Raw genomic sequence first — 25,736 nt, forward strand, 5'->3', positions numbered from 1 at the left:
GAAGTAAACTTAACCTGATAAACATCTCAGCTCCACATGGAAGCAGTCAGACTGCTTCACTTGTCTGAGGAACAGGAAGTCTGTCCAGGTGTCAACAGAGGAACACAAACAGGAAATCTGTGTGTGTTCCTCTCCTGACACCAGGCCACACACACACACACACACACACACACACACACACACACACACACACACACACACACACACACACACACACACACACACACACAGAAACCATCAGGCTGAGACAGGAAGTGAGGGAGCATGCTCTCTGGATTTTCACATTGTTATTATCGGCAAACTTTCACTTCAAACACATTTACAGTTCTGTGTTACCATGGAGAAGTGTCCCGTTTTAGGACAAGAAGCAGTTTATCCTCCAGCTGTGAGTGGGGTCGTTATGAAAACAGTCTGTAATTGGTTGCTATATAGCCAGCGCTCACAGCGTGGCATAGTTTTTGATGTGTTTGCGGACACTGTCGGCGATCTGCTCATCACTTTTCATCCTGTTGTAGTAGTCGAGAAAGAGGCCATCAGGGCTGACAAGGTAGATGAGGATAGTGTGGTCCACAATGTAGTCGCCGTCCTCGTCTTTGGGCCCGGCGCTGGCGTACACTCTGTAGTCCCGCCCTGCGTGCTTCACCTCCTCGACCGTCCCCGTCAGCCCAATCAGCCGGGGATGGAAGTCTTTAACATACCGGGCAAGCGCCGCCTCATCGTCCCGCTCTGGGTCTACAGTGATAAAAAGGGGCTGCACCGGCGGCAGCGAGGCGTCGCGGTCCAGAGTCATCACAACAGCGCTTAGCTTTTCCAGCTCTTCAGGGCAGATGTCAGGGCAGTGCGTGAAGCCAAAGTACAGCAGCACCCAGTTGCCCAGGAAGTCCCTCTTCGTCCGGCGGCACCCCGTGTGGTCCATGAGGCTGAAAGTGCCCTGCCCCAGCGCCACCTGCCGCAGCTGCTCCACCCGCTGCTGCTGCAGCTTCTGCTGTTTCTCTGAGTGCACAAACCACCACACACCCAGCAACCCGCCGCCGAACAACAGCGTAACCAGCAGCCGATTCCGCAGCTTCATTTTAGCCACTACTGACGGCGACGAGTCCCGATCACCAGAGAGGAAGCGAGCCTGAGGAAGCCTGTCATGCAGTGCTAGCCGCCACCTCGAACTCAGCACCGCCGAAGACACAAACGTCCTCCGGAGTGCCGCTCCTCCTCGCAGGTCACCCATGATAAACCGCAGCCCCAACATCTCCACCACCTGCTATAAGACAGGAAGACCAGATTATTTTATTATATTATTTATTCTGATCATTAATCTGTCAAATTATTGATTATAAAACATGTTTCACTTGTGTCTATTAAACTTTAGATCCGCTTATTTTATTTGAAGTCTGACTACTGAAACGTTAAGCTCAAAACATTATTTTAGTTTTAAAAATTTACCAAAATAAAATCCATTATCATCACGTGTTATTATTAGTTTCTGACATTAATAAAATAAATAAATAATTAGTTTAAATGTAAAATCTTGGCCCCTTTGGTCTTCCATACACTCATTACCCTTTTAATCGTCTTTGGGGATTTTTCCTGTTTTTGTGACGTTAAACCCACGTGACACTGCCTTACCTAGACCCCAGACCTTCAGTAACTCTCAGGTGAGTTTATGTCCTCACCTGTTACTGACCACGTCACAGGACAAATGACGATAAACACATACAAACACCAGCCGAAGAGACCCCACACACACACAGCTGATGTCAGGACAGTGCTACAGGGTTTCCTGGTGACTGAAGGTTAAGGAGCACGCGGTTAGCCAAAAGCTAACTGAGTGTCGGCTCGGGATAATGCTAATGCACGAGCTGCTTTAGCCTCGTGAATTCAGCGAGTTCCGGTAAAAACGATGCGCGGACTCACCTGTTTACCTTTTAGACCCCACACTAATGTGACCGGCTCCTGCCACACGTCCACCGGACACTCCTCCGGCTTCTGCTTCTTCTTCTATGGTGGTTTACCGCAAACATCGAGATGCAGTGCCGCCACCTGCTGGAGTGACGAAGCAGGACTCCTAAAGCTACACCTGCACAGTGTTGCCAACTTAGCGACTTTGTTGCTACATTTAGCGAGTTTTCAGACCCCCTTAGCGACTTTTTTTCTAAAAAGCGACTAGCGACAAATCTGGTGACTTTTTCTGGTATTATTGGAGACTTATTTATGACGACTTTTTGACGTAAAAACGCGTATCGCTTACTCTCAACAAGCAGCGGCGCTGCCTTGGGCACCTCACCCGTGCCAAAGCGCTCACAGGCGGAGGATAGTCCTCCCCCAGCTGCTATCAGGGCAGGAGACGTTCACACCTGTGCGTCCAAACGGCAAATGAATCGCGCATGAGCGAAGCCGCTGCTCCCGCACTGACTGTAACGCAGTCAGTTCTTCCTTTACTGTTATGCTGTTTTGTGGATCACAAGGTTTAAAACTACTGGATAAAGGAGCAGGGTTGTAATTGTGACATTAAAAAACAATAATTGCTAAAAGAAATTTAATTTGTAGTTCTAAATAAATTCTAACTGCATTTAGGACGTTTTTTACTCACTTTATGTCTCTTCCACGATGTTATTTCTCTCTCCAACAGCGTAGGTTACAATTATATTAGCATGACCAATTATGCAAATTAGGCGATGACGTCATTTGGCGACTTCTAGCGACTTTTAGGACAGCCAATAGCGATTTTCCTTACTGAGGAGTTGGCAACACTGCACCTGCACTTGTCTCTCCTTGGGTGAACCTGGGACCATTTTTGGACCACGAAAGGATGGATTTTTGAGGTTCTAGCAAGGGTTAATCTTACAGATAATGTGATGATTTCGTGGATATTTAAAGTAAATACTGAGACAAATTTAGTAATGCCAACATATTGAAAGAACAATATTTGTCTCTTATATATAATACATTTATATATACAGTGTCAAAGGAACCTGTCTTTAAATGAAGATTTAAGGTGACAGGAAATATAAATAAATGCAGCTTATATCTTTACTGAAGCTCAGTATTTGAAACAGAGTTCATTCACTGCTGTAATAACTAATAACGATTGAAATAATAACTTTAATATTGTCCATATTATAGTTATATTACCAAAGTGAGATGACTTTAGTCTGATGAACAACATAGCTAATTGTTATTTACTAGCTAATCTTAAAATGACTGTTCAGTACAGAAATGAAGCCCAATATTATGTTTTTACAGTCCTGTGGTCTCAGCCTCAGATACTTATCAAATCAAAGCTCATGTAGAAACAAACAGACAAATGAACAAAATATGTTCTCCTTCATTTCTGTCAAGCAAAGCTGTATGAAACGTTTCCAGCTGTTAGTATCATGGTTGCTAGGCAACCTGGGCAGCGCGACCGAGGCTAGATCGTCCCTTTTCAGAAGCCTCGCACTTCCGGCCTTAGCGGTCTTTGAGTGCGCGGCACTTGTGGACCGTTAACGATGCGTACTTTAAGGCTGCAGACCCTGAATTGGGATACAGCCCTGGTGACACGTAATCTCCACAACAGCCTCTCTTCATTCATCGTGTTTGTGTAAAATGTCTTTCATGTCATTATCAGCTGTAAGACTGACTTCTTCCTCTGAATGGCGCCGTCCGACAACTGCAGGTGCGCTCCACTTTAATCAAACAAACACCTGCACGTTCATGTTATCAGGAAATCATACAAATTCACAACTAACATAATTTATTACAGCTCCTGCAGTCAGAGCAGCTTTCGGGTAACCTGAGCTCAGAGTTCAGAACTTCACCTGAACGATGAGAACGGGGGGAAAAAATCAAGAATTGAAACTCATCAGGTAAAAATACTCATGTTTCCGTGATTTCACCTCTAAATTAAATCAGAACGAGCGCTCAGAGGGGATTCTGACTGATCATTCAGGTTTTAACTCGTTTTTTAGGATTTAATCTAAGAAGCTGAAAATCATGGTTCACGTGCGTCCTCTAACCGTCCGTCTCGCGCAGCTCAGCTTCTTCTCTGCTGCGTCGCTCCATGTTTCTTTAATGAGCTCTAAGGGCAGCACAAACCGGCTGAAGCACCACTGAAGAAGGAACCAGGTCACATCGCAGCGCAAACACACAGCATGCACAGTGCACAGCTGATTTTCCTCTTATCATTCTTATTCTTCTTCTTATTATTATCATCATCATTCTTCTTATTATTATTATCATCATTCTTATTATTATTATTATTATTATTATTATTATTATTATTATGTAACACACCCAAAGAAAGATTCTAGGTCTGACCAACCGTCTCAGTCGTGGGCAAAAAGATGACAGTCAATAAAATTCTAAAAGATAATTTATTGACAAAAAAATATCAAGAGATAAAAGATAAAACAGTCCAGTGTCCCATTTATGAATCGTATAAAAACACATAGTCCCAAGGCCAGAGCCAGCTATGCCACACGGCCAGTTGCACTCCACGTGTTGCCTTTAACAGGGTTAGAAGTTGTCCTTGGAGACCCACCACCCTGCAAGCATATAGCCAGTGGTCACTCCAGCCTCTGCAACTCTGCTGCCTTTAGGCTGTGGCATATAATAGGCCCTGGCCTGCACAGAGAGACAAAATGACACCTTCAGTATAAAATTCATAGCGCAAAACCCATCCATCCCAAACATATCTAATTTCTTTTCATCACATTACATACCCGCACAGAGAGACAAAATGACACAGCAGTGTTTGTAGTGTGGGCTATAAGTAGACCAGTGTATCAGTGCAATCAAGTACACCTGCCTCTAATTAGTCCAACACCATTCCAGCCATTGGCTCACCAAAAATGTGACACACACACACACACACACACAAAACCACTCCCAACCCAGTGCAACTTCACATAATAATATGGAGCTGAATTAACACAGGCACATTAGTCTACCATGTTACAATTATTATTATTATTATTATTATTATTATTATTATTATTATTTCCAGGTGCTGCAGTGGTTAGCACCGTTTCCTCACAGGACAAAGCCTCCAGTTTGGGGCCTCCTGATTGGCCGGTTCTTCCTGTGCCTGCCTGTGTTTCCTTCCTTTGTCCAATGACGTGAGTTTCAGGTCACCTGTGATTCTGACAGTGACGTGAGGGCTGAAAGCCAGTTTAAAGAGTCCAGCTGAGTGATTTAGAGCCTTTATATAACCCTGCAGTGCTGAGCACACACAGCATCTCTCACTGTGTTCACGTCCTGTTTGCACGTCCACACTAACACAGCGCGTCTACAAACGTCTTTGAGCTTCAGACAGAAGTAGAGACTCAGACAGCAGAGACGGTTTAATCTTTTACTCCCCTCCATGTTTCAGAGTCTTCAGAGCCATCGTTTAAATGTAGAATTTCAGATCTACAGTCACAAACTTTCATGCAGTTTCTAATAATAATGTGCTCAGTTTGAGCCAAAACATCAGGATGCAGATGCCGTTTTTTCTACTCTGGGATATCTGTGATGTCACACAGAGGGGGTGTCTTCATCAGACCCATTAGCTTGTCTCTACTCTGCTCTCGAGGTTCTAACTCCTCATCAGGACTTATTTATTTTCAGATTATTTATTTATTTTACAGTTTGTTTTCTCAACCTTCACAGCTGCGAGAGGAAGCCAGGCAAGGGGCAGCCAATCAGAGGAAAGCTGCTTTCATGCAGTGGTTCTCCTGAAGGTGGTCCTGCAGTGGTCACACCCTACACCTTTTACCCTTCATCACCATAACAGAGTTTTAAAAAAAAATACTAATTTGTTTATTTCTATTTATTTCACTTAGTTTGACTCCACCCACCACCTGCAGAGGCCACCAGGGGGCTCAAGAACTGCTGGTTTTAAGGCAGGAGGTCCCAAACACACTATTATTATTATTATCATCAAGAGTTGCTGTTGTGTCGTTATGAAGTGAAAGCTCATCTGTGCTGTATCCCGTTTGCTGAATGTGGGTTCAGCGAGGCTGTCAGTCACAGAGCTGCTCTCAGAGGTTCTGGGAAAACTCTGAAACTGGGAATGAGCGGACTGGAAACCTCTTCACTGTAGATGTCAGTGATTCTGGTCTCTGTCTCTGTGGGGATTTTGAGCCTTCAGGTGGAGTTTTAGTTTTAACCCTGCAGCTTCCTGGACCTTTGGGAGGTCGGTGCTCAGCTTTCATTTCCCTCCTCTCTCATCTTTGTGGCCTTTAATGTTATCCAGCCTGGATTTGTGTTGCCTAGCAACAGAAGTGAGCGAGTTTGCAGCGTTTCCGTTTTCACCGGCAGTCGACTGAGAGCCAACGAGTCTTGCAGAGCGTCTGTGTCACCTTGTGTTAAATCTCTCCTGCAGGTGCGACCCAGAGACTTTCAGCTGAGACTAAAACCACAGTGAAGCATTACTTTTAATGGGGAATAAGACAATTATTCCCCATTAACAATTATTAGACAGTTAATCAATACTGATATCAGTCTTTTTTTTCTGTATCAAGACTGAAATAAAATCAGTGTTTGTCATTATTGTGTTTGTTTTGCTTCACATGGCCTTGTTAGAGTTGAACACTGTTTCTGTCTGACCACTTGGTGAATCATAACCTGGGCCACAGAAATGTGATCCTTGTTATGTCTGCAGCTGCAGCCACTCACACGTCTTCAGTTTCACTGACTGCAGATCAGAGGCAGGAATGGGTTAATAAATGACGTCATGTAGGCTGATTGTGCATTCACATCATGGCCTCTGTCCGTCTGTAGCATGTAGTGACGTCACTCTGCATCACGCTGAGAGAGCAGCTGAGGAGGAAATATAGGACAACAGGAGGAGGAAGAGGAGGAGGAGGTCTGCAGCAAAGCCTGAAACCATAGAGATTGGTTCAGAGACGAGCAGATCTGCATCAGGTACGTCTTCATCCTGCATGTGTGTGTTGTGTTTGAGCAGCAGAAAAAGGTCGTGCCACAGCCTGTTAGCTGATTCTAATGGAAGAGTTCAGCATTTTAAAACTGCAATGAGGCAGGGAGAGGATGTTCCAGCAGAAAATCCAAGGAATGACATTTAAACTTTTCCTTTATGAAGGCACAATGACAGGGAAACAGGAGGATTTCAGGCTTTATGGTCACAGTGCAAGCTCAACGAAACGACACAGACCAATGAATGAGGACTTTAATATCAGCAGCAGGACAGCACATACAGAGCACATATAGAGGGTGATGACATGGTGGTATTAATGTGTAATAGTGAGGATAAGATTGTAATCCAGCTCATGTCAGAGCTGCTCTCAGTGTAAAACCTTCAACATGAGGAGTTTCCGCAGATATATCAGATTAACATTGCTGAAGCTGTTCCTGTTTGTGCCTCAGTGTTCATGTTTGAGTTTCCACGTCAGCTGGGAACTCTGAGGTGTTAAAGCTAATCGATGCTTCTGTATCAGCACCGTGTTCTCATCAGTCTTTTTGTCCTTCTTGATCATGCTGTGTCTGTTTTTCTAGTCTTTTGTGTGTTTTGGAGTGTTTTGTAGAAGCCTGGCATCAGACAGAAATGTGTGCTGGTCCCTTTAAACTATCCCTGAACGGCTGCACTTACATGCAGAATGCATGAGTACTTGCAGTGTGACTGAAGGTTTCAAGTTAGCTTTACACCCTTTCAATCGGGAAATGTGATGTGTGTTCTCGTCAGCGCTTCGTCCCTGAAAATATTTACAGTCAGAGTGTTTTAAAATCTAGGCAGAGGAGCAGTTTGACATTCAGGTTTAAGTCATGAAATCAGGTGGATCGTTTCCTCTGAAGGGTTTAAACTTTAAATAAATATAATCTGAATACCAAGCTCCAGGTAAACACAACCGCAGCCTTAAATCTGACAGCCTTTCCCAACCAACCAATCTCTGGAGACCAACAAACCTCTCTAAACGATCATCAAAGGCCACACTGATGAAGAACAAGCACTGCACAGAACCGTAAAACACATTCCAAGATTAATAAATGAAGCTAGCACTGAAGCTCCAAACTAGCAGTTCTTCTAGTTTCCACTAGAGGCTCCAGGAGTGAGCCAGGACCAATAGACTTCATTGTTAAAATAAACATGTTTACAGTCTGAGACGGGATAGTACGGAGCCCCCCAGGGGACATGGGAGGAAAAAAAATTACGGAGGGAAAAAAAAAAATTAGGGAGGGAAAAAAAAAATTAGGGAGGAAAAAAAAAATTAAGACGGACTTTTGCGAGCGCTCGCAAAAGTATTGCGAGCGCTCGCAAAAGTATTGCGAGCGCTCGCAATAAGTATTGCGAGATCTCGCAATACTTATTGCGAGATCTCGCAAAAGTTTTAGCCGCATTCTTCGGAGGCCGCCAGCTCGAAGCCGACCGGGAGGTCGAGGCACGATGTGCCGGGAAAGCGGTGTTCCTCCCGGCTGTAGTAGGTCTCGACTTCCCGTTAGCTTCGAGCTAGTGGCCGCCAGCTCGAAGCCGACCGGGAGGTCGAGGCACGATGTGCCGGGAAAGCGGTGTTCCTCCTGGCTGTAGTAGGTCTCGACCTCCCGTTAGCTTCGAGCTAGTGGGTGTCAGATCTCCAAAAACGTCGGAGCTCTTTTGCAAATATGTGATGTCTTGTAAACCGAGCAGGTATCTGACGTTTACACAACTACATTCACGCCTCAAAATATCTTAAAAGTGTATTTTGTGACCCAGAAAGAGTAATATTACAACTAAGTAGCTGCCGCCATTGTTGGAGTTTTGCAAGATCTCGCAATACTTTTGCGAGATCTCGCAAAAGTCCGTCTTAATTTTTTTTTCCTCCCTAATTTTTTTTTTCCTCCCTAATTTTTTTTTTTTTCCTCCCTAATTTTTTTTCTCCCATGTCCCCTGGGGGGCTCCGTAGGATAGAAACTGGTTTGTGCGCTGTACATAATTTCCCACTTCCTGAAACTTGTATTTTACTTCTGTTACATCATAAAGATAAGTAAAAGGAAGTAAAAGACAGGAATGGGAAGAATAAGAGTGTTTCTACATGCAGATGACATAGATTTATAAGCTGGAAAAGAAGGAGACTGCAAAAGTTTATCTGGGGTTCATATCAAATATAACGACTGTATGGGGGGGAAATGTTTTTATAAGTCATATGTTTAATTTTACTAACAGGCCATCCAAGAAGTCTGAGCTCCAGTTTTGGTAACCAGTGAAATTCTAGGATTTTGATTGGATGTTACTGCACAGGTATTTGTGTCTGTGAGGCTCTGCCCTCGGAAAACAAAACATAGCACCTCAGGGGTCAAAATGCTAAAACTGATGGCACAAAGCAAACAGTCGATAGCCCTCTTTTATTTACAGTCTGCTAAAGGTTAGCACTATTGGTAGGTAACATACCAGCAAACTGAGAGTTAAGGGATTCAGTTGTCCAGGTGATCTCTGTGGTCAATTCTTATTTCAGTCATTTGTCATGAAGAGCGGTCCCAATTTATAACTGTATAGATGACACCAGCCGCCCATGGTTGCTGTTGATTGGTTCTTGTGGCAGTGGTGTCCGCAGAGAGACGCTGTGTTTGCTCCCCTCTCACTGAGGTTATGCGGGTTGGTGGTTAAAAGGCAGCAGAGCTGCAGAGTGAGACATGTGGAGATAGAGTGCGTGTTTGAGGCCCGCACGCTGCCCGCCTCCTCGTGATGCAGTATGTGTCGCAGCTCTCACCGCCTCTCCCTCCTCCCCCTGTGTTTCCCTCCCAGCTCCAGAAGGATGAAAGGGCTGCAGCGGCTCTCTCTACCCGGAGCGTGAGGACCCTTCCTGGGCTCCATCTGCCTCATTCTCTCCCCTCCTCACCCCTCTGGAGCTCTGACCCCCTCATCTCTATAGCTTCCCGTCAATCAGAGGAAACATGGATGCCTTCCGGCTGCCGCCTGTCATCGAGGAGGTCCTCGACCCATCCGGTCAGTCATTGTGTGTGCGTGTGTCTGTGTGAAGGGATAAGCATCAGAGTCCTCATTTTTAGTCCCATTTATTTGACCTTACATTTATTTTATCTTCGCCTTGTTAATTATGTTCAGCACTTCCTGTTTCACATAAAAAGCATAGAGGCTGGAACAAGGTGTAGACATTTCAAATGTGTGTCAGAGGTGCAGACTGAGGTGCATGCTGGAATTCAAATTATTACTTTTGATTTAAGAGAAACACGTTCTCCTTCATATGAAATATTATATTAGAATTATCTTATTTTATGGGATTTTAACTCTTTTGTTGTTTTTATGCTGATGGTACACACATTTAAAGGTGTTTTGCTGCCAGGTGAAGTCAGGTATATTCAGTTGTTTACCTTTTCCCTGCCCCTCACTTTAAATGATTTGCCGTTAATGATGCACCAGGTTAAATAAAGGTTAAATCCAGCAGATGTCTCTGCAGCACAGCACACAAAAAATTTGGACATTGAGTAAATTTAGAGGATTTTAAAGTATTTAAAACAAGGATATTTGATAAAACTGTTTAACCTGCTTGAAAACCTCAGACAGTTTCGGTATTTATCTCCCACTAAAATAAAGGATATGACTTTCAGTGACAAACAAGAAGAAACCTGGTTCATTAAGAAGAGCCCTGGTGGTCAAGTAAAGAAGTGCATCATGGTTTTATAATCTTTTAAAATAAATATTGTTTTATTTGGAAACTCCTACAAAATAAGAGAAGTGTATTTTCATCTCTCTTTGTTAAAAATCCTCCTCTGCCTCTTCATTGTCTCCTTCCTCTCTGAGCAGATGAGCTCTGTGAGCTGAAGGAGGAGAAGCCCATCATGCTGGCAGATACCCTCACAGCCAAAGAGAGGGAGTCCCTTGAGGAGAAGGAGGAGACAGGGGGTGAAGGAGAGAAGGGGCAGGAGGAGGAGGAGAAAGAGGTGAAGGAAGAGAAGTCTGAGGATGAGGAGGAAGGCGGCGATAAAGGTAAAGAAGAGGAGCTGGAGGAGCTGAAGGCTCAGGTGTTGCAGCTACTGCTGGAGCTGGAGGAGACACGGGAGGTGTCTCAGAGACATGAGGAGAGCTTCATGGAGCTACAGGGTGAGGAGACGTCACTTTGCTTCATATTCATGGTTGTTACTCCTCCTGCATCTCCTGATATGCAGGAGGACAATCAAAACTGCTCCCAACAAACATAGAGGTTTACATCAGCTCTGTAACTTGCCTCTTATCTGTATTTCATTTTATTCAATTTAATAACGGTACAGTACTCTGTTTTTGGTAACCATTGTCCTTGATGTAAATATGTGAAAACTGTGTATGTTTCTGTTCTGTGTCTTGTGTACTGTTTGTTTGTATATGTGTCTTTCTTGCTGCTGTTACACCCAAATTTCCCCATGTGGGACAATTAAAGGATTATTCTATTCTATTCTATATCATTTCTCCTTTCAAAGGTCTGTTAGAGGAGGAGCGGCTGGCCAGCGCCCACCAGGCCGAGAGCTTCACCCGGCAGATCCAAAGGCTGCAAGGTGCCCTCCTTCACCTCCCTGACTCTGACAGTATGACACTCTGATTCTCTGACACTCTGACACTCTGACACTGACTCACAGACTCTGACTCTCCGAGAGTCTGACACTCTGAGACTGTGAGTCTGACTCACTGTCTCTGACTCACTGACACTGACTCACTGACTGACTCTCTCTGGCTCTTTGACACTTTGACTCTCTGACACTGACTCTCTGATCTCTGAGACACTGACACTCTGAGACTCTGACTCTCTCTGACTTTCTGACTCGCTGTGACTTTCTGATCTCTCTGACTGTCTCTGACTATGACCCTCCGACTCTTTCTGACTCTGATTTTCTGATGCTCCCTGACTCTCTCTTGCTCTCTGACACTTTGACTCTTTGACTCTCTGACACTCTGACTCAGACTGACTTTCTGAGACACTGACTCTCTCTGGCTCTCTGATTCACTGTGACTTTCTTGATCTCTGACTCTCTGAGACTGTGACTCTGAATCCCTGACTCAGACTGACTCTCTGAGACACTGACTCTCTGACTCTCTCACTCTGACTCTCTGAGACCGTGACTCTGACCCTCTCACTCTGACTCACTGACTCTGACTCTGACTCTCTGACTCTGACTCTGACTCTGAGACTCTGACTCACTGACTCACTGACTCACTGACTCTGATTCTCTCGGACTCTGACTCTTGGACTCACTGACACTGACTCACTGACTTTGACTCTCTCTCTGATTCTGACTCTCTGAGACTCTGACTCACTGACTCTGACTCTCTAACTCTCTGAGACTCTGAAACTGTGATATTGACTCTCACTCTAATTCTCTCACGCTGTCTGACTCATTCAGCCCAGCTGCGTTCAGTCCAGGAGGAGATGGACAGTCTGGAGGAGGAGAAGGAAAGCGAGCTGGAGGAGGTGCAGCAGGAGCTACGCTCAGCTCAAGAGGAGGTGCTAATGCTGCAGCAGGCAGCCGAGGAGGCAGCAGCAGAGAGAGAGAATGACATTGCCTCCCTTCAGGAAGAGCTATGCCGTCTGAGGGCGGAGCTACAGCGTCTGCACGCCACAACAGCCGAGTACGAACTTGAGGTGACAACACTGAGAGCCGAACTGAGCATGAAGAGCCACAGCACACTGACACAGGGTAACTGCAACTAAACACAGTAACTATAACTCTAAGTAATATTAACCTGCATTATCTAAGGTTTAGTACTAGTAACTGTAACTAAGTAGGAGAACTGTAACTAACAGATGGGACCTTTATCACCTGAGATGAAGGAAACAAAGTGAACAAACATCTGATGCACCAATAATGCAGAGATGTAATAACGTGTTTGTTTCTTCATTAGAATCAATAAGACAATTATTAGTCAGTTAATCAATACTGATATCAGTCTTTGTCTATTGATACAGGTGAGGTCACTCAGCTGCAGGACGAGTTCAACTCTCTGACAGACCAACATCAGAATCTGACTAGTGACAACAAACAGCTGAACAACAAGGTGGAGGAACTGCAACAACAACAAGACGCGTGAGTGACCTGAGCAGCTTTAGTCAAAACATCCACCTACACCTGACACTCTGACTCTTAAAATGTGCGAAAATTCTTCAAGCTTGGGTTTTCTACCAGAGGCTTTTTTTGTGTGGTAGACCCCACCCTCTGTGGATCTTGTGCTCAGAGCTTGTCTGATCATTTCCTAATAATATTTAAATTTACAATAATGAATTACACGGCAGTGGGGAATAGATTTCATCACAGCAGATGTCTTTCTGAAAGCACTGTAACTAAGTTCAAGGTCTTGTTAATAATTTTACTTCTTCACTGTGTACGACTCTGCACAATGTGGCTCCTCTGAACAAGAAAGCACCAGATCAGAAGAACTTGACTCCTTGGTGTAACTCTTAAACACAAACCTTAAAGATAACTTGTAAGCTGGAGAGGAAATGGCATATCACAAATTTAGAAGTTCATTATTTAGCCTGAAAAAATAGTTTGCTGCTTTATTGTTTTGAAAATGTCCCCCGTAAAGCTAGAACGTCTCACTATTCATCATTGTTTGACGAAAATAAGAATAACCCCAGGTTTCTCTAAAGCACTGTAGCCAGGCTGACAAAAGGTTACAAATTATGTTCTTATGGCCTCTGACGGTGGACTTATCTCTGTGCTGGTCCTGCTAGACCACAGAGCAGCATTCGATAGTGTTGACCATAATATTTTATTATAGCGATTAGAACTTGACGTAAGTGTTACAAGTACTGCACTGCAGTGGTTTTAATCATATCTATCTAATGGACTCAAATTTGTTCATGTAAATGGAGAGTCCTCTTTACACACTAAGGTTGATTATGGAGTTCCACAGGGTTCTGTGCTAGGACCAATTCTATTTACATTATACATACTTCCTTTTGGCAGTATCACCAGAAGGTATAGCATACATTTTCACAGCTATGCAGATGACATGAAGCCAGATAACACACCAATTAGTTAAACTGCAGCAATGTCCTAAAGACATAAAAGCCTGGATAACCACTAATTTAACGCTTGTAAATTTAGATAAAACTGAGGTTATTTTACTCTGCCCTGAAAATCTTAGAAATATGGTATATAACCAGATTCTTACTCTGGATGGCATTATCTTGGCCTCCAGTGACACTGTGAATCTTGGAGTCATTTTTGACCAGGATATGTCCTTCAGTGCGCATATTAAATAGATACAGATGTGGACAAAATTGTTGGTACCCTTCAGTCAATAAAAGAAAATCTGACAATGGTCACAGAAATAACTTTAATCTGACAAAAGTAATAATAAATAAAAATTCTATAAATCTTAACTGATGAAAGTCAGACATTGCTTTTCAACCATGCTTCAATAGAATTATTTAAAAAATAAATGCATGAAACAAACTACCAAAAGGCAACATTGCAGACATAGAGGACAGTTACAAGTACCTGGGGATCCCACGGGCAAATGGGAACAATGAAGAGGCCGCTAGAAAAGCTGCAACCACCACGTACCTGCAGAGGGTCAGGCAAGTCCTGAGGAGTCAGCTGAACGGTAAGAACAAGATCCGGGCTATCAGCACCTACGCCCTGTCCGTTATCAGGTACCCTGCTGGGGTAATAGGCTGGCCAAAGGAGGCGATAGAAGCCACTGACATCAGAACAAGGAAGCTCCTGACCATGCATGGAGGGTTTCACCCCAAGTCCAGCACCCTGAGGCTGTACGCTAAGCGGAAGGAAGGAGGCTGGGGACTGGTGAGTGTCAGCACCACAGTCCAGGATGAGACAACAAACATCCTCGAATACATCAGTAAGATGGCCCCAACTGACCGAGTGCTCAGTGAAAACCTCAGGCAGCAGAAACCCAAGAATGAGGAGGAAGAGGAGGAACCATCATGGAAGGACAGGCCCCTGCACGGTATGTACCACCGGCAGATAGAGGAGGTGGCTGATATCCAGAAATCCTACCAGTGGCTGGACAAAGCTGGACTGAAAGACAGCACAGAGGCACTAATCATGGCAGCACAGGATCAAGATCTGAGCACAAGATCCATAGAGGCTGGGGTCTATCACACCAGGCAAGACCCCAGGTGCAGGCTGTGTAAAGATGCCACTGAGACAATCCAGCACATAACAGCAGGGTGTAAAATGCTAGCAGGTAGGGCATACATGGAACGCCATAACCAAGTGGCCGGCATAGTATACAGAAACATCTGTGCCGAATACGGCCTGGAAGTCCCGAGGTCAAAATGGGAGACGCCCCCTAGGGTGGTGGAGAATGACCGAGCTAAGATCCTGAGGAACTTCCAGATACAGACGGACAAAATGGTGGTGGCTAACCAACCGGACATAGTGGTGGTAGACAAACAGAAGAAGACGTAGTGATAGACGTAGCGGTTCCGAGTGGCAGCAACATCAGGAAGGAACACGAGAAGCTCGAGAAATACCAAGGGCTCAGAGAAGAGTTTGAGAAAATGTGGAGGGTGAAGGTAACGGTGGTCCCAGTGGTAATCGGAGCACTAGGTGCGGTGACTCCCTAACTAGGTGTGTAGCTCCAGCAGATCCCAGGAACAACATCGGAGATCTCTGTCCAGAAGAGCGCAGTCCTAGGAAGAGCTAAGATACTGCGCAGGACCCTCAAACTCCCAGGCCTCTGGTAGAGGACCTGAGCTTGAAGGATAGACCGCTTGCAGGGGCGACCGGGGGATTTTTTTTTTTTTAGGGTGTTATTATATATCTCACTTTGTCTCCTGAAGCTACTGTTCCAACAGATCTTCTGTCTAATGGCAAACAGGTGTGATGACGTGTATCTGGCAGTCAGAGTGGAGGGCAGTACTGAATATGAAAAGGACAACCAGGTGAAGGCGGACTCTTACATCACGGTGTTCCAGTCCAGACCTGAGCAGAAGGACTCATCTGATATACAGGAGGAGATCAGCATCCTGAAGGTCAAACTGAGACAAGCTGAGGAGACAGCGCAGAAGGTCCAGAGAGAGGTGAGAGGTGACTGCTGTTTATGAGCTAAAACATCTGGATGTTTACTACAGACGGACATCATATTTGGTCAGTTTAATCCAAAGACTGTTGATATCTTGAATTGCAAAGCTTTTGATTTTACCTTTAACAGTCATCTGTAGCAGCATGGCAAATTTCAGCATTTCAACATTAAAAAACAGGTATTTGTAACTCGAATAGAATAGAATAGAAACATGCTTTACTGTCATGGTACATGTTTAATGAAATTGTGGGAAATTGTTCCCAGTATGGAATCAGCATCTTCCAATAGTCTTCAGGTTTACAGACCAAAGAGGTCCTGACCTGCCCATAGTATCTTTTTCTCTTATATAAATATCTGTTATTGATTTGTTGTTGTGTTTCTTCTGTCCTTCCTTCAGTGTGAAGGTTTGAAAGGTGAGCTGGCCGAGCTTCAGCAGCTGTATGACTGCAGCCAGCGGGAACGAGCGGCACTTGAACAGGAGCTGCAGCGCTGCAAGGCTGAGCTGCAAAAACTGGTGGGCAGGAAGTCACAGGTGAGAGGTCACAGGTAAAAGCCTCAGGTGCTTAGTGAAGTTGGGTATGTTACACTGTTAAAATGTTTCAGTACTGATAGATTATTTGGTCTCAAGTAACCATGCCTGACAGAGATTAGGGTTAAAACTCCCTCCCGCTGGAGAGGAAAGGGTGAGGTTTAGATTAACATAGCAGAACATTTTCAGGTAAGTGTTTAGAGAAAAAAAATCTGGTCCGTGCTCTGTCACATGACGCCTCTCTGTCTGTACTGTGTGCATGTTGGCCAGTAACAGCTAAGCCCAAACGCTCTCTGGATCATTTTGCTTTCAGCTCTGCTCGTGTGGCCGGTTTCTGACAGTTTTTCTGTGAGCTTCTAAATGTCTGTCGCTTCAGGGCACATTGTCTTTTGTCTGGTCTTTCGCCTATATCGCACAGCCCTTGAAAATGAATTTCATACAAAAACAAAGAACACGGACATTTACAGCTCATCTGATATGGAACATCTCCTGCAAGACAGACCAGTGCAAACAGTTTGGGACTCTTTACTTTAACATCAGTAAATCAATTCTTCCCGGAGACTCCAAAACTTGAACAAATAAATTCCCCAGTTAGGTGACTCAGTATTGATCAACTGTCAGTTTTTCACACCTTATGACTCAAATTGACTTGAGGTTTCACTAGGTAGGATGTGAAATTCAACTGATTTTCATTTTTCATAATGTCAAATGGATTAAAGAGACTGGAAACTTTAAAGAGACTGGAACCCCCCCCCCAAGGAGCAGCATTTGGTGACAGTGAGGAGCAAAACTCCCGTCTAACAGGGAAAAACCTCCAGCCTAACCAGGATCAGGGAGGGGCAAGCCATCTAGTCTGATATAGTTCCACATAAGAGGGGCCTTAAAGATGAAGGCTCTGCCTCCCATTTTACTTTTAAATACTCTAGGAACCACAAGTAAGCCTGCAGTGTGAGAACAAAGTGCTCTAATGTGGTGATATGGTACTATGAGGTTATTAAAATGACATGGGGCCTGATTATTTAAGAGCTTAAATGTGAAGAACAGGATTTTAAATTCTGGATTCTTAACAGGGAGCAAATGAAGAGAAGCCACCTGTCAGTACTGTTGCTGCAGCATTTGGGTTCAACTGAAAGATTTTCAGGAAGTTCTTAGGGCATACAAATAACAAATTGCAGCAGTTCAACCTAGAAGTAATAAATACAATAACTAGTTTTTAGCGTCACTCTGAGACAGGATATTTCTAATTTTAGAGATATTGCGGAAATGGAAGACAGCAGTCCCACATATCTATTTAATATGCGCATTGAAGGACATATCCTGGTCAAAAATGACTCCAAGATTTCTCACAGTGTTACAGGAGGCCAAGATTATGCCAACCAGAGTAAGAATCTGGTTATATGCCATATTTCTAAGGTTTTCAGGGCAGAGTACATTAGTGGTTATTAAATTAGTGGTATCCAGGCTTTTATATTTTTAAGACATTAATGTAGTTTTACTAATTGTTCTTTCTTATCTAGTTTCATGGACAGTTAAACTGGTATGGATTTTTGCATAGCTGTGAAAATCATAATCCTTTGTCCAAGTCATCACTCAAGACCTGCTGTTTGACTTCACCCTTATCTGGATCTCCAGCCATGCTTTCAACACTCCTACTTGTAATTTGAAATGTAAACTGTAAAATTAAAAACTACACAGAGTTTGGTTTTCTAAGACTTGCTGAGGAACTTTCCTGACTCGAGCATTTGCATTCACTAGTGCTGACATGAGGTTTGACTCAGAACTTGTTGTGGCACTTGCCTTTCTTTTCTTTGGAGTTGACTTTGTAAACAGTGACCTGGTCCCCAATCCACTCCTCTTCATCAGATAATTCATTCAATTTCTTATCCACCATGCAGCACTGCAGGGGTGTCATTATTTTTGATAGTAGCAGCCTTTAACATTGACATTAGTTCCTCCTTCCCTTGGCAAAAATTAAATGGGATTTTTTCACGGGCCTCCAGAAAATATCACTTTGTGAAATATAAACATTTTAGGATGAATTTAGGATATTTCCACCAAGTGAGATATAAACTCACTCGTGAGAATACTAACGCTAGGCTAACAAACTTGTTAGGAAACACATCAACTTTTAAGATGGCTCTCTACAGCCAAAGCTGACCTGGTAGTTCTTACCCAAAAGCTCCTGCAGGGCTGCTGATGCTTCAGATTTGATCTCCAAAAGTCTTGAAATGACAAGATGCTGATGTTTTAATGTTAAAGACTTCAAACAAAACAAAACAAAAAAAACCTCACCATCTTGTCTTTAATTTTTCAGTTTCCTCACTTCATTTCCATTTTTTTGTCTGATTGGCGTCTCTTCTGTTTCACATGAAATTTACACGAGAAACTGAAAAATTCTCTGAAAATTTGATGAGTTTTGATGATCGACCTGCCTGCCTATCAGTCATTTCACATCAGATCACTCATTTTCGTTTGCTCCCTGCTTGCCGTTCGCCCTCACGCCCTCTGACTTTATTATTCTGATTATTTCATTTTCTCCTCTCTCCATACTCCCCACACTCCTACCTTCTGTCTTCTTCCCAGAACTGCACTCGCCAGTCTGAGCCCCCTGTTCTCTCCATCCCCTTCATAGGAATGATTGTAATAGTGGCCTTGATTTGGTGCTGGTGGGAGGAGCTGGCGTCTTAGATGGGACCAGGTATGGCCATGACCTTCTTTCTCTACCAGGCGCTTTCAAGGAAAACTGCCTCTGCATTTGTTTCCACAAATGAAGAAACAATTGCTTCAGATGAACCCCTCTGTCATTTAAAGAGTTTAAAAGTGGAAACCTCTGCCACCATGACTTCCCGATCTCTGTTCAAATCCAGGTTTTACTTGTTTGTTTGAACTGTAGTAGTACATCAGCTGTGCCGGGTGTTCCATCCTCCATCAGCCATGATTTTACATGCTCATGTCCCGACTGTTTTAATGCTGGGCTCAGTTTGTTTTGTCAGGTTGCTTGAGTTTCTGTGAAGCAAATCAAATATGAAGGAAGGTTGGTGGTTCAATCTGCGTCTGCTTTCTGTATGCCAAATATCTTTGGGCAACATACTAACCCCAAGTTGCTCTCAGATGCCTCCATCATCTGTGTTAATGTTAGATAGAAAACACTTGCATAGAAAGAAGTGCTTGTGCGAATGGGTGTGAATGTGTGAATGAGCCAAGTTGTGCAAAGTTAGCTCATAGTAGAAAAGCACTATATAAGAACCGGTCCATTTACCATCTGTCCATCAAAGAGCCCATAATAATGTAATCTTTACACTTTAATTCTTAGATTAATGTCAGAATTCCGAGAAAAAAGTCAGAATTCTGACTTTTTTCTCGGAATTCTGGAAAACAAGAAAGAAAAAGACGTTCCCACTCTTTTTTTTCCCCAGTGGCCCTAATCCTCTTCCATACTTTTATCTTTTATATCTTTTTAAAGAAAATCTATTTCTTTATTTATCTTTTTTGTATTTTCTTTATCACCAAGGGCACCACTGTAATTTTTGTTATGTTCTAGCAACATAATGCCAGTAAAGAAAATCTTGAATCAGAAGAGTCTTTGCTTGTGACACAGCACGGACTTTTTCTGTAAGATTAAATATTTTCAGTTTATGTATGATTGCATCTTAGCATTGACTCTGTTTGTAATTGTGAGGCACAAAAAACGTCCTTCACCTTTCGCCTAAACACAGCCATACAGAGGTAGTTAGAAAAATACTGAATGACCTGCCACTCACTCTTCATTTGTGACCAGTACGAATGGATTCGCAGAACATCTAAAAGTTCCCAAACATCTTAAAGGCTCCACACTAAAACTTTGCTTATGGTCATATTCAGTATTTTTTGTTGTCAATTTGTGTGGGTTCTTTGCATATGTGTTTAGAATATGCAGAGGTTGAAGAGGCTCTGCTTCAGGGGCCACCTGATTTCTTCACCCCTCTGGACCAGATCCTACAAGCACATTCAGAATGTGGTGGGAGGTCAGAATGTAGTGCTCTTTTATAAAAAGCATTGTCCCCTTTTTTATAGACGTTTCCATTATTTGGTGCATCCAAATGGAAAAGAACTGCAAAGTCAAAATAAAGTATCAAACTCCATTTAAAGTTTCCAAAATATCCAGCATGTGGCTAAAACCGAATGTGCTTATAAATTAATTTTATTCTAACCTGTCTTGTCGTCTCCCGGCAGCGCGACTGTGAAGGCTGGAACCTGGCAGTGGTGGCAGTCGCCGTGGCAGCCATTGCTGTTCTGGTTGTCCCTAGTTTCACCAGGGCTTGAGGAGTACACAGGAAGCGACCTCACGGTGAACTGTAGGATTGTGGGATTGCCGTCATCCATCCAGTGCTGCCCTCATACATGTGACCATCCTGATGTCTGCTTGTTGCATCTCCACGACTCTTTGACCAAACGCCACAGACGTCAGTGAGTGCTGGAGGGGAAAGCAATAGGAATTCCCGACATCGTCTACTATGATTCTTTACTCTTCCTGCAGGTCAGCTCTGCGCAGATGGTCAAGCGGTTGATTTATTGATTACTCACCATCACAGTTCAAGAGTTGAACAGAATATCTCATTTTGTTGTATCTTCCAGAAGTACCAGAAGTAGCTTGTCATGAGGTTCGTGAAGACAATGGACTAAGTTTCACTTTCGTGTTAGTGGATGCTACATATAAAAAAAAAAAATGTCTCTACATTCAGTGTTAAAATGGAAAATATAAACTCATGGGGTGAAATGATCTAATTAACTTACTGATAAAACATGCATACTTACTTGAATAGTTTTGGTGATTATTCATTAAAATGAGATTTGATCAAACAGCAGTCCAAAACAAAAGGGTCATTAATTTAAAGGCAACACTCTGAAAAAGTAGCACATTTTTACTTTAAAAATGACTTGAGTTATTAAATTTTCCTTCAGCTTTAAAATTATTTGCCTTATTTCTGTCCTGGTGAGTTTAAGGAGTACTTTGCACTTACTGATAAAGGAGAAAACAGTAGCAGATAAAACTTGATTGTTTAGTGCTTCAAATACTGCCTTCCTTCCTTCTTAATGTTATACATCATCTGATCATGTATTTGTCAGAAACTTAACGCTGATTAACTTTAATCAGCGTTAAGTTTCAGCAGGTCTGGTTTGTAGCATGAAACACCAGGATTAGCTTTATTTTACCTTCCTCACTTCTTATAAATCCGTTTACATGTCTGGTTTTCTGGTTTTCAAATGTGTAGTATGACTATCTATAAAAGTAAAATAGCACTTTAAAAAATATATTTCCTAAAGCTCATTTCTAAAGAGAGATAATTTCTGTGGACTGATTACACTGTGTTTAAATTCAGATTGTGCCAGAGTTGTTTTCATTTTGCACAGTTAGGTGTAGCAGATGGTTTTCATTGATTTATTTATTGATTTATTTTTGAACAGACACTTTCCTCCTTCTCTGAAATAATGCTAAGGGGATTTTTTTTGTTGTTCATTTTTAGCATGTTGTAGAAAATGTGATTAAAATCAAAACTCAGCAAATGCTGGTGTTACTTAACATGCAAATTTTAGATTTGTGTATGCAGATGACACTTTTCTTTATTTTTACGAAGAGCAGAGTTTGATCAAAACGTAATGAACTGAAAACTATAATGATTAAACAGCAAATTACGTTTTACTAAAAAAGTCCAAATTTTATGTATGCAGATGATACATTATTTTACATCTAACAGTTGAGCACAATGCAGCAAAATGAATTTCATGAAAATTTGATTAATTGAAAAATGATAGAAGTTAAGCTCATATACAGTCCTAATCAAATAAGGGCACTGGGCGATATCTATTCACAAATAATAATGGAGGAGGACCAGAAATGATGTCATGTAGTGGAACACCTTTCACTGAATTCAAAATGACAGTGATAAGGACACAAAGTTTTATTTAGATTCCAACAGTGAATATTGTTTTGTTTATTTTTTTCTTCTGTAGAAAATAAAAACTGGGATGGATCTTGTCTGAAAGGGGCGGCAAAAATTCAGCATTTAATGTAAAACCCCAAAGAGAAGTCTGCATCTGCATTTTGGTTGATCAAACTTCTCAGATGCCTCAGATCATCCTTCTGAATAAACACGTTTTTTTCTGTAAGCTTTTGAATTTTTTTTACTGTGGGAGATACCCAAATACATCTCTTTTTTGCTTTTGCACACATTTCAAACTTTATGGTTCCTAAGTTATGTTTACATTTAAATAGAGACCAAATAATCCTAGAAAATAAGAATAAGCTGTTCAGATGACTGTGATCCCTTTCAGGGTGGAACCAGGTACTTCTGTCAAACTTGTTTCAGTAAGATAACAACTAGCTCAGACATTCCAGTTTATTTACAACATATGGCCCTGCAAATGAAGATTGAACTGTGACACGTGTACTTGACTGAAGATATTAAAAGCATTAATTTGATAAAGCAGGGCTTTAACAAACTTATTAATTAATTTAAGATTATTTAAATTAATTAATAATTAAATCCGAAGTTTGATCAGGCTATTATACTGTATTGTTTAAAACAACTAGTAGCATGTGCTGTTAGGAGCTCCTATGAACATTTTGCATGACAAACAGGTGTAGCCTACTTTAAAGACACTTGCTGAAGGAAAAACATATTTTACACATTTAACTGATGTTGTGAAGTTTTCTTAGTAATATGTGTAGGTCAGCTCCCAGCAGAAAAAAAACCAATAATATATATGAAAGGTTAGTCAAGATAAAGACTTAATTGCCACACAACTTTCACGTGGTAACTTTTTTTAATGTACTTATTTACTCAAATTAAAGGTATGAAAGCCCATTACTGCCAGAAAAGGGAAACCAGTTAGGAACAAAAAATTATCTCATTAATGTCACTAGCTAAGTCAACATTAATGAGATAATTAGACAGATATTGAGTTGCACATTATTTAATCATTTTGATCAGTGAGTTTCAACTACAGGGAGTGCAGAATTATTAGGCAAGTTGTATTTTTGAGGAATAATTTTATTATTGAACAACAACCATGTTCTCAATGAACCCAAAAAACTCATTAATATCAAAGCTGAATGTTTTTGGAAGTAGTTTTTAGTTTGTTTTTAGTTTTAGCTATTTTAGGGGGATATCTGTGTGTGCAGGTGACTATTACTGTGCATAATTATTAGGCAACTTAACAAAAAACAAATATATACCCATTTCAATTATTTATTTTTACCAGTGAAACCAATATAACATCTCCACATTCACAAATATACATTTCTGACATTCAAAAACAAAACAAAAACAAATCAGCGACCAATATAGCCACCTTTCTTTGCAAGGACACTCAAAAGCCTGCCATCCATGGATTCTGTCAGTGTTTTGATCTGTTCACCATCAACATTGCGTGCAGCAGCAACCACAGCCTTCCAGACACTGTTCAGAGAGGTGTACTGTTTTCCCTCCTTGTAAATCTCACATTTGATGATGGACCACAGGTTCTCAATGGGGTTCAGATCAGGTGAACAAGGTGGCCATGTCATTAGTTTTTCTTCTTTTATACCCTTTCTTGCCAGCCACGCTGTGGAGTACTTGGACGCGTGTGATGGAGCATTGTCCTGCATGAAAATCATGTTTTTCTTGAAGGATGCAGACTTCTTCCTGTACCACTGCTTGAAGAAGGTGTCTTCCAGAAACTGGCAGTAGGACTCGGAGTTGAGCTTGACTCCATCCTCAACCCGAAAAGGCCCCACAAGCTCATCTTTGATGATACCAGCCCAAACCAGTACTCCACCTCCACCTTGCTGGCGTCTGAGTCGGACTGGAGCTCTCTGCCCTTTACCAATCCAGCCACGGGCCCATCCATCTGGCCCATCAAGATTCACTCTCATTTCATCAGTCCATAAAACCTTAGAAAAACCAGTCTTGAGATATTTCTTGGCCCAGTCTTGACATTTCAGCTTGTGTGTCTTGTTCAGTGGTGGTCGTCTTTCAGCCTTTCTTACCTTTGCCATGTCTCTGAGTATTGCACACCTTGTGCTTTTGGGCACTCCAGTGATGTTGCAGCTCTGAAATATGGCCAAACTGGTGGCAAGTGGCATCTTGGCAGCTGCACGCTTGACTTTTCTCACTTCATGGGCAGTTATTTTGCGCTTTGGTTTTTCCACACGCTTCTTGCGACCCTGTTGACTATTTTGAATGAAACGCTTGATTGTTCGATGATCACGCTTCAGAAGCTTTTCAATTTTGAGACTGCTGCATCCCTCTGCAAGATAGCTCACTATTTTTGACTTTTCTGAGCCTGTCAAGTCCTTCTTTTGACCCATTTTGCCAAAGGAAAGGACGTTGCCTAATAATTATGCACACCTGATATAGGGTGTTGATGTCATTAGACCACACCCCTTCTCATTACAGAGATGCACATCACCTAATATGCTTAATTGGTAGTAGGCTTTCGAGCCTATACAGCTTGGAGTAAGACAACATGCATGAAGAGGATGATGTGGACAAAATACTCATTTGCCTAATAATTCTGCACTCCCTGTAATTTTATCTGATATTTTAGAACATAAAATACTAATAGTTATAACCTATATTTGACCTGCTAGTGTTTTTGGTATTTCCTGGGCTTGAATCTGGTTTTGTGTTGTATCAGGGCTCTCACTGTCTTTAGTGTTGTCTTTGCTGGTCTTGTGTTAAAAATGTGTCTGAAAATATGTAATTTATTTGAGACTTCCACAACCTTAACTGGCACTGAATCAATTCCTCCAGAATGTTTTTAAATCTGTGTTTTACTGTGAATACAAACTCGATACTATTTTTTTATCATTATATCAGTAAAATTACAAAAATCTTCCTAAAAGCTGCATGCCGGTGTTCCTCTGTACCGTCTTGGTATCTTTGCTTTGATCAGGTGCTTTGTTATGATTTTTCTTCCACTTGGTTTCTTCTTTGTTCTGTTTTAAAGTGCATAATTTTCCTACAGCTTCTGTGATAATAAGTATGTGATAGTTTGTCAGATGTTTGCAAATCTAGCATTAAGAAGAGTCTGGGGGTGGACTGATTATTGGTTTCCTGATACATTAATATACAGCAGCACAACTCAGACTGTTTGTCCATTATGCAGAAATCACATCTGAATTTATAGAACAATTTAAAAAACTTTCTTTCATCTATTGTGTGAATATGGATTTACTTTGAAAACTTCTCAAACATCTGAGCTTCCTGTTAGGCCACCAAATCTCCTCTGATGGTTCTCGTATGTCTGTGTTGGAGTTAT

At 42.2% G+C, this 25,736-nt stretch overlaps 2 protein-coding genes across 5 annotated transcripts; one reads left to right on the top strand and one right to left on the bottom strand.

Moving 5' to 3' along the window:
* Positions 1-255: 255 nt before the first annotated feature.
* Positions 256-13,300, bottom strand: LOC120744216 (protein SCO2 homolog, mitochondrial). The gene is made up of 3 exons (XM_040048429.1): positions 13,295-13,300; positions 1,912-1,947; positions 256-1,255 (listed from the first exon to the last, which is right to left on the bottom strand). Exon 3 carries the CDS (start codon positions 1,244-1,246, stop codon positions 440-442), a length of 807 nt encoding a protein of 268 aa, XP_039904363.1. The 5' UTR covers positions 1,247-1,255; positions 1,912-1,947; positions 13,295-13,300; the 3' UTR covers positions 256-439.
* On the top strand, positions 6,751-22,504 carry LOC120744214 (coiled-coil domain-containing protein 136-like). 4 transcript variants are annotated; one of them, XM_040048425.1, is made up of 10 exons: positions 6,751-6,882; positions 9,692-9,892; positions 10,709-11,005; positions 11,359-11,433; positions 12,277-12,570; positions 12,840-12,957; positions 15,722-15,923; positions 16,323-16,457; positions 19,038-19,152; positions 20,667-22,504. In XM_040048425.1, the coding sequence occupies exons 2-9, from the start codon at positions 9,841-9,843 to the stop codon at positions 19,140-19,142; spliced, it is 1,278 nt and encodes a 425-aa protein (XP_039904359.1). In that variant the 5' UTR covers positions 6,751-6,882; positions 9,692-9,840; the 3' UTR covers positions 19,143-19,152; positions 20,667-22,504. The 4 variants fall into 4 exon arrangements, with proteins under 4 accessions (XP_039904359.1, XP_039904360.1, XP_039904361.1 ...); XM_040048426.1 differs by having other exon boundaries at positions 20,664-20,773; XM_040048427.1 differs by lacking the exon at positions 19,038-19,152 and having other exon boundaries at positions 20,664-22,504.
* The last annotated feature ends 3,232 nt before the right edge of the window (positions 22,505-25,736 follow it).

Source organism: Simochromis diagramma, unplaced genomic scaffold (genome assembly GCF_900408965.1).
Source record: "Simochromis diagramma unplaced genomic scaffold, fSimDia1.1 OVJJ01000557.1, whole genome shotgun sequence".
Classification (NCBI taxonomy): domain Eukaryota; kingdom Metazoa; phylum Chordata; class Actinopteri; order Cichliformes; family Cichlidae; genus Simochromis; species Simochromis diagramma.

What these genes read in the sequence shown, in the direction of transcription:
- LOC120744214 (XM_040048425.1), top strand. Translation starts at nt 9,841, where the DNA reads ATGGATGCCTTCCGGCTGCCGCCTGTCATCGAGGAGGTCCTCGACCCA. An exon ending in GAGCTTCATGGAGCTACAGG is followed by an intron (nt 11,006 to 11,358) that starts GTGAGGAGACGT and finishes CTCCTTTCAAAG; the next exon opens with GTCTGTTAGAGGAGGAGCGG. An exon ending in CGCAGAAGGTCCAGAGAGAG is followed by an intron (nt 15,924 to 16,322) that starts GTGAGAGGTGAC and finishes TCCTTCCTTCAG; the next exon opens with TGTGAAGGTTTGAAAGGTGA.
- LOC120744216 (XM_040048429.1), bottom strand. Translation starts at nt 1,246, where the DNA reads ATGTTGGGGCTGCGGTTTATCATGGGTGACCTGCGAGGAGGAGCGGCA.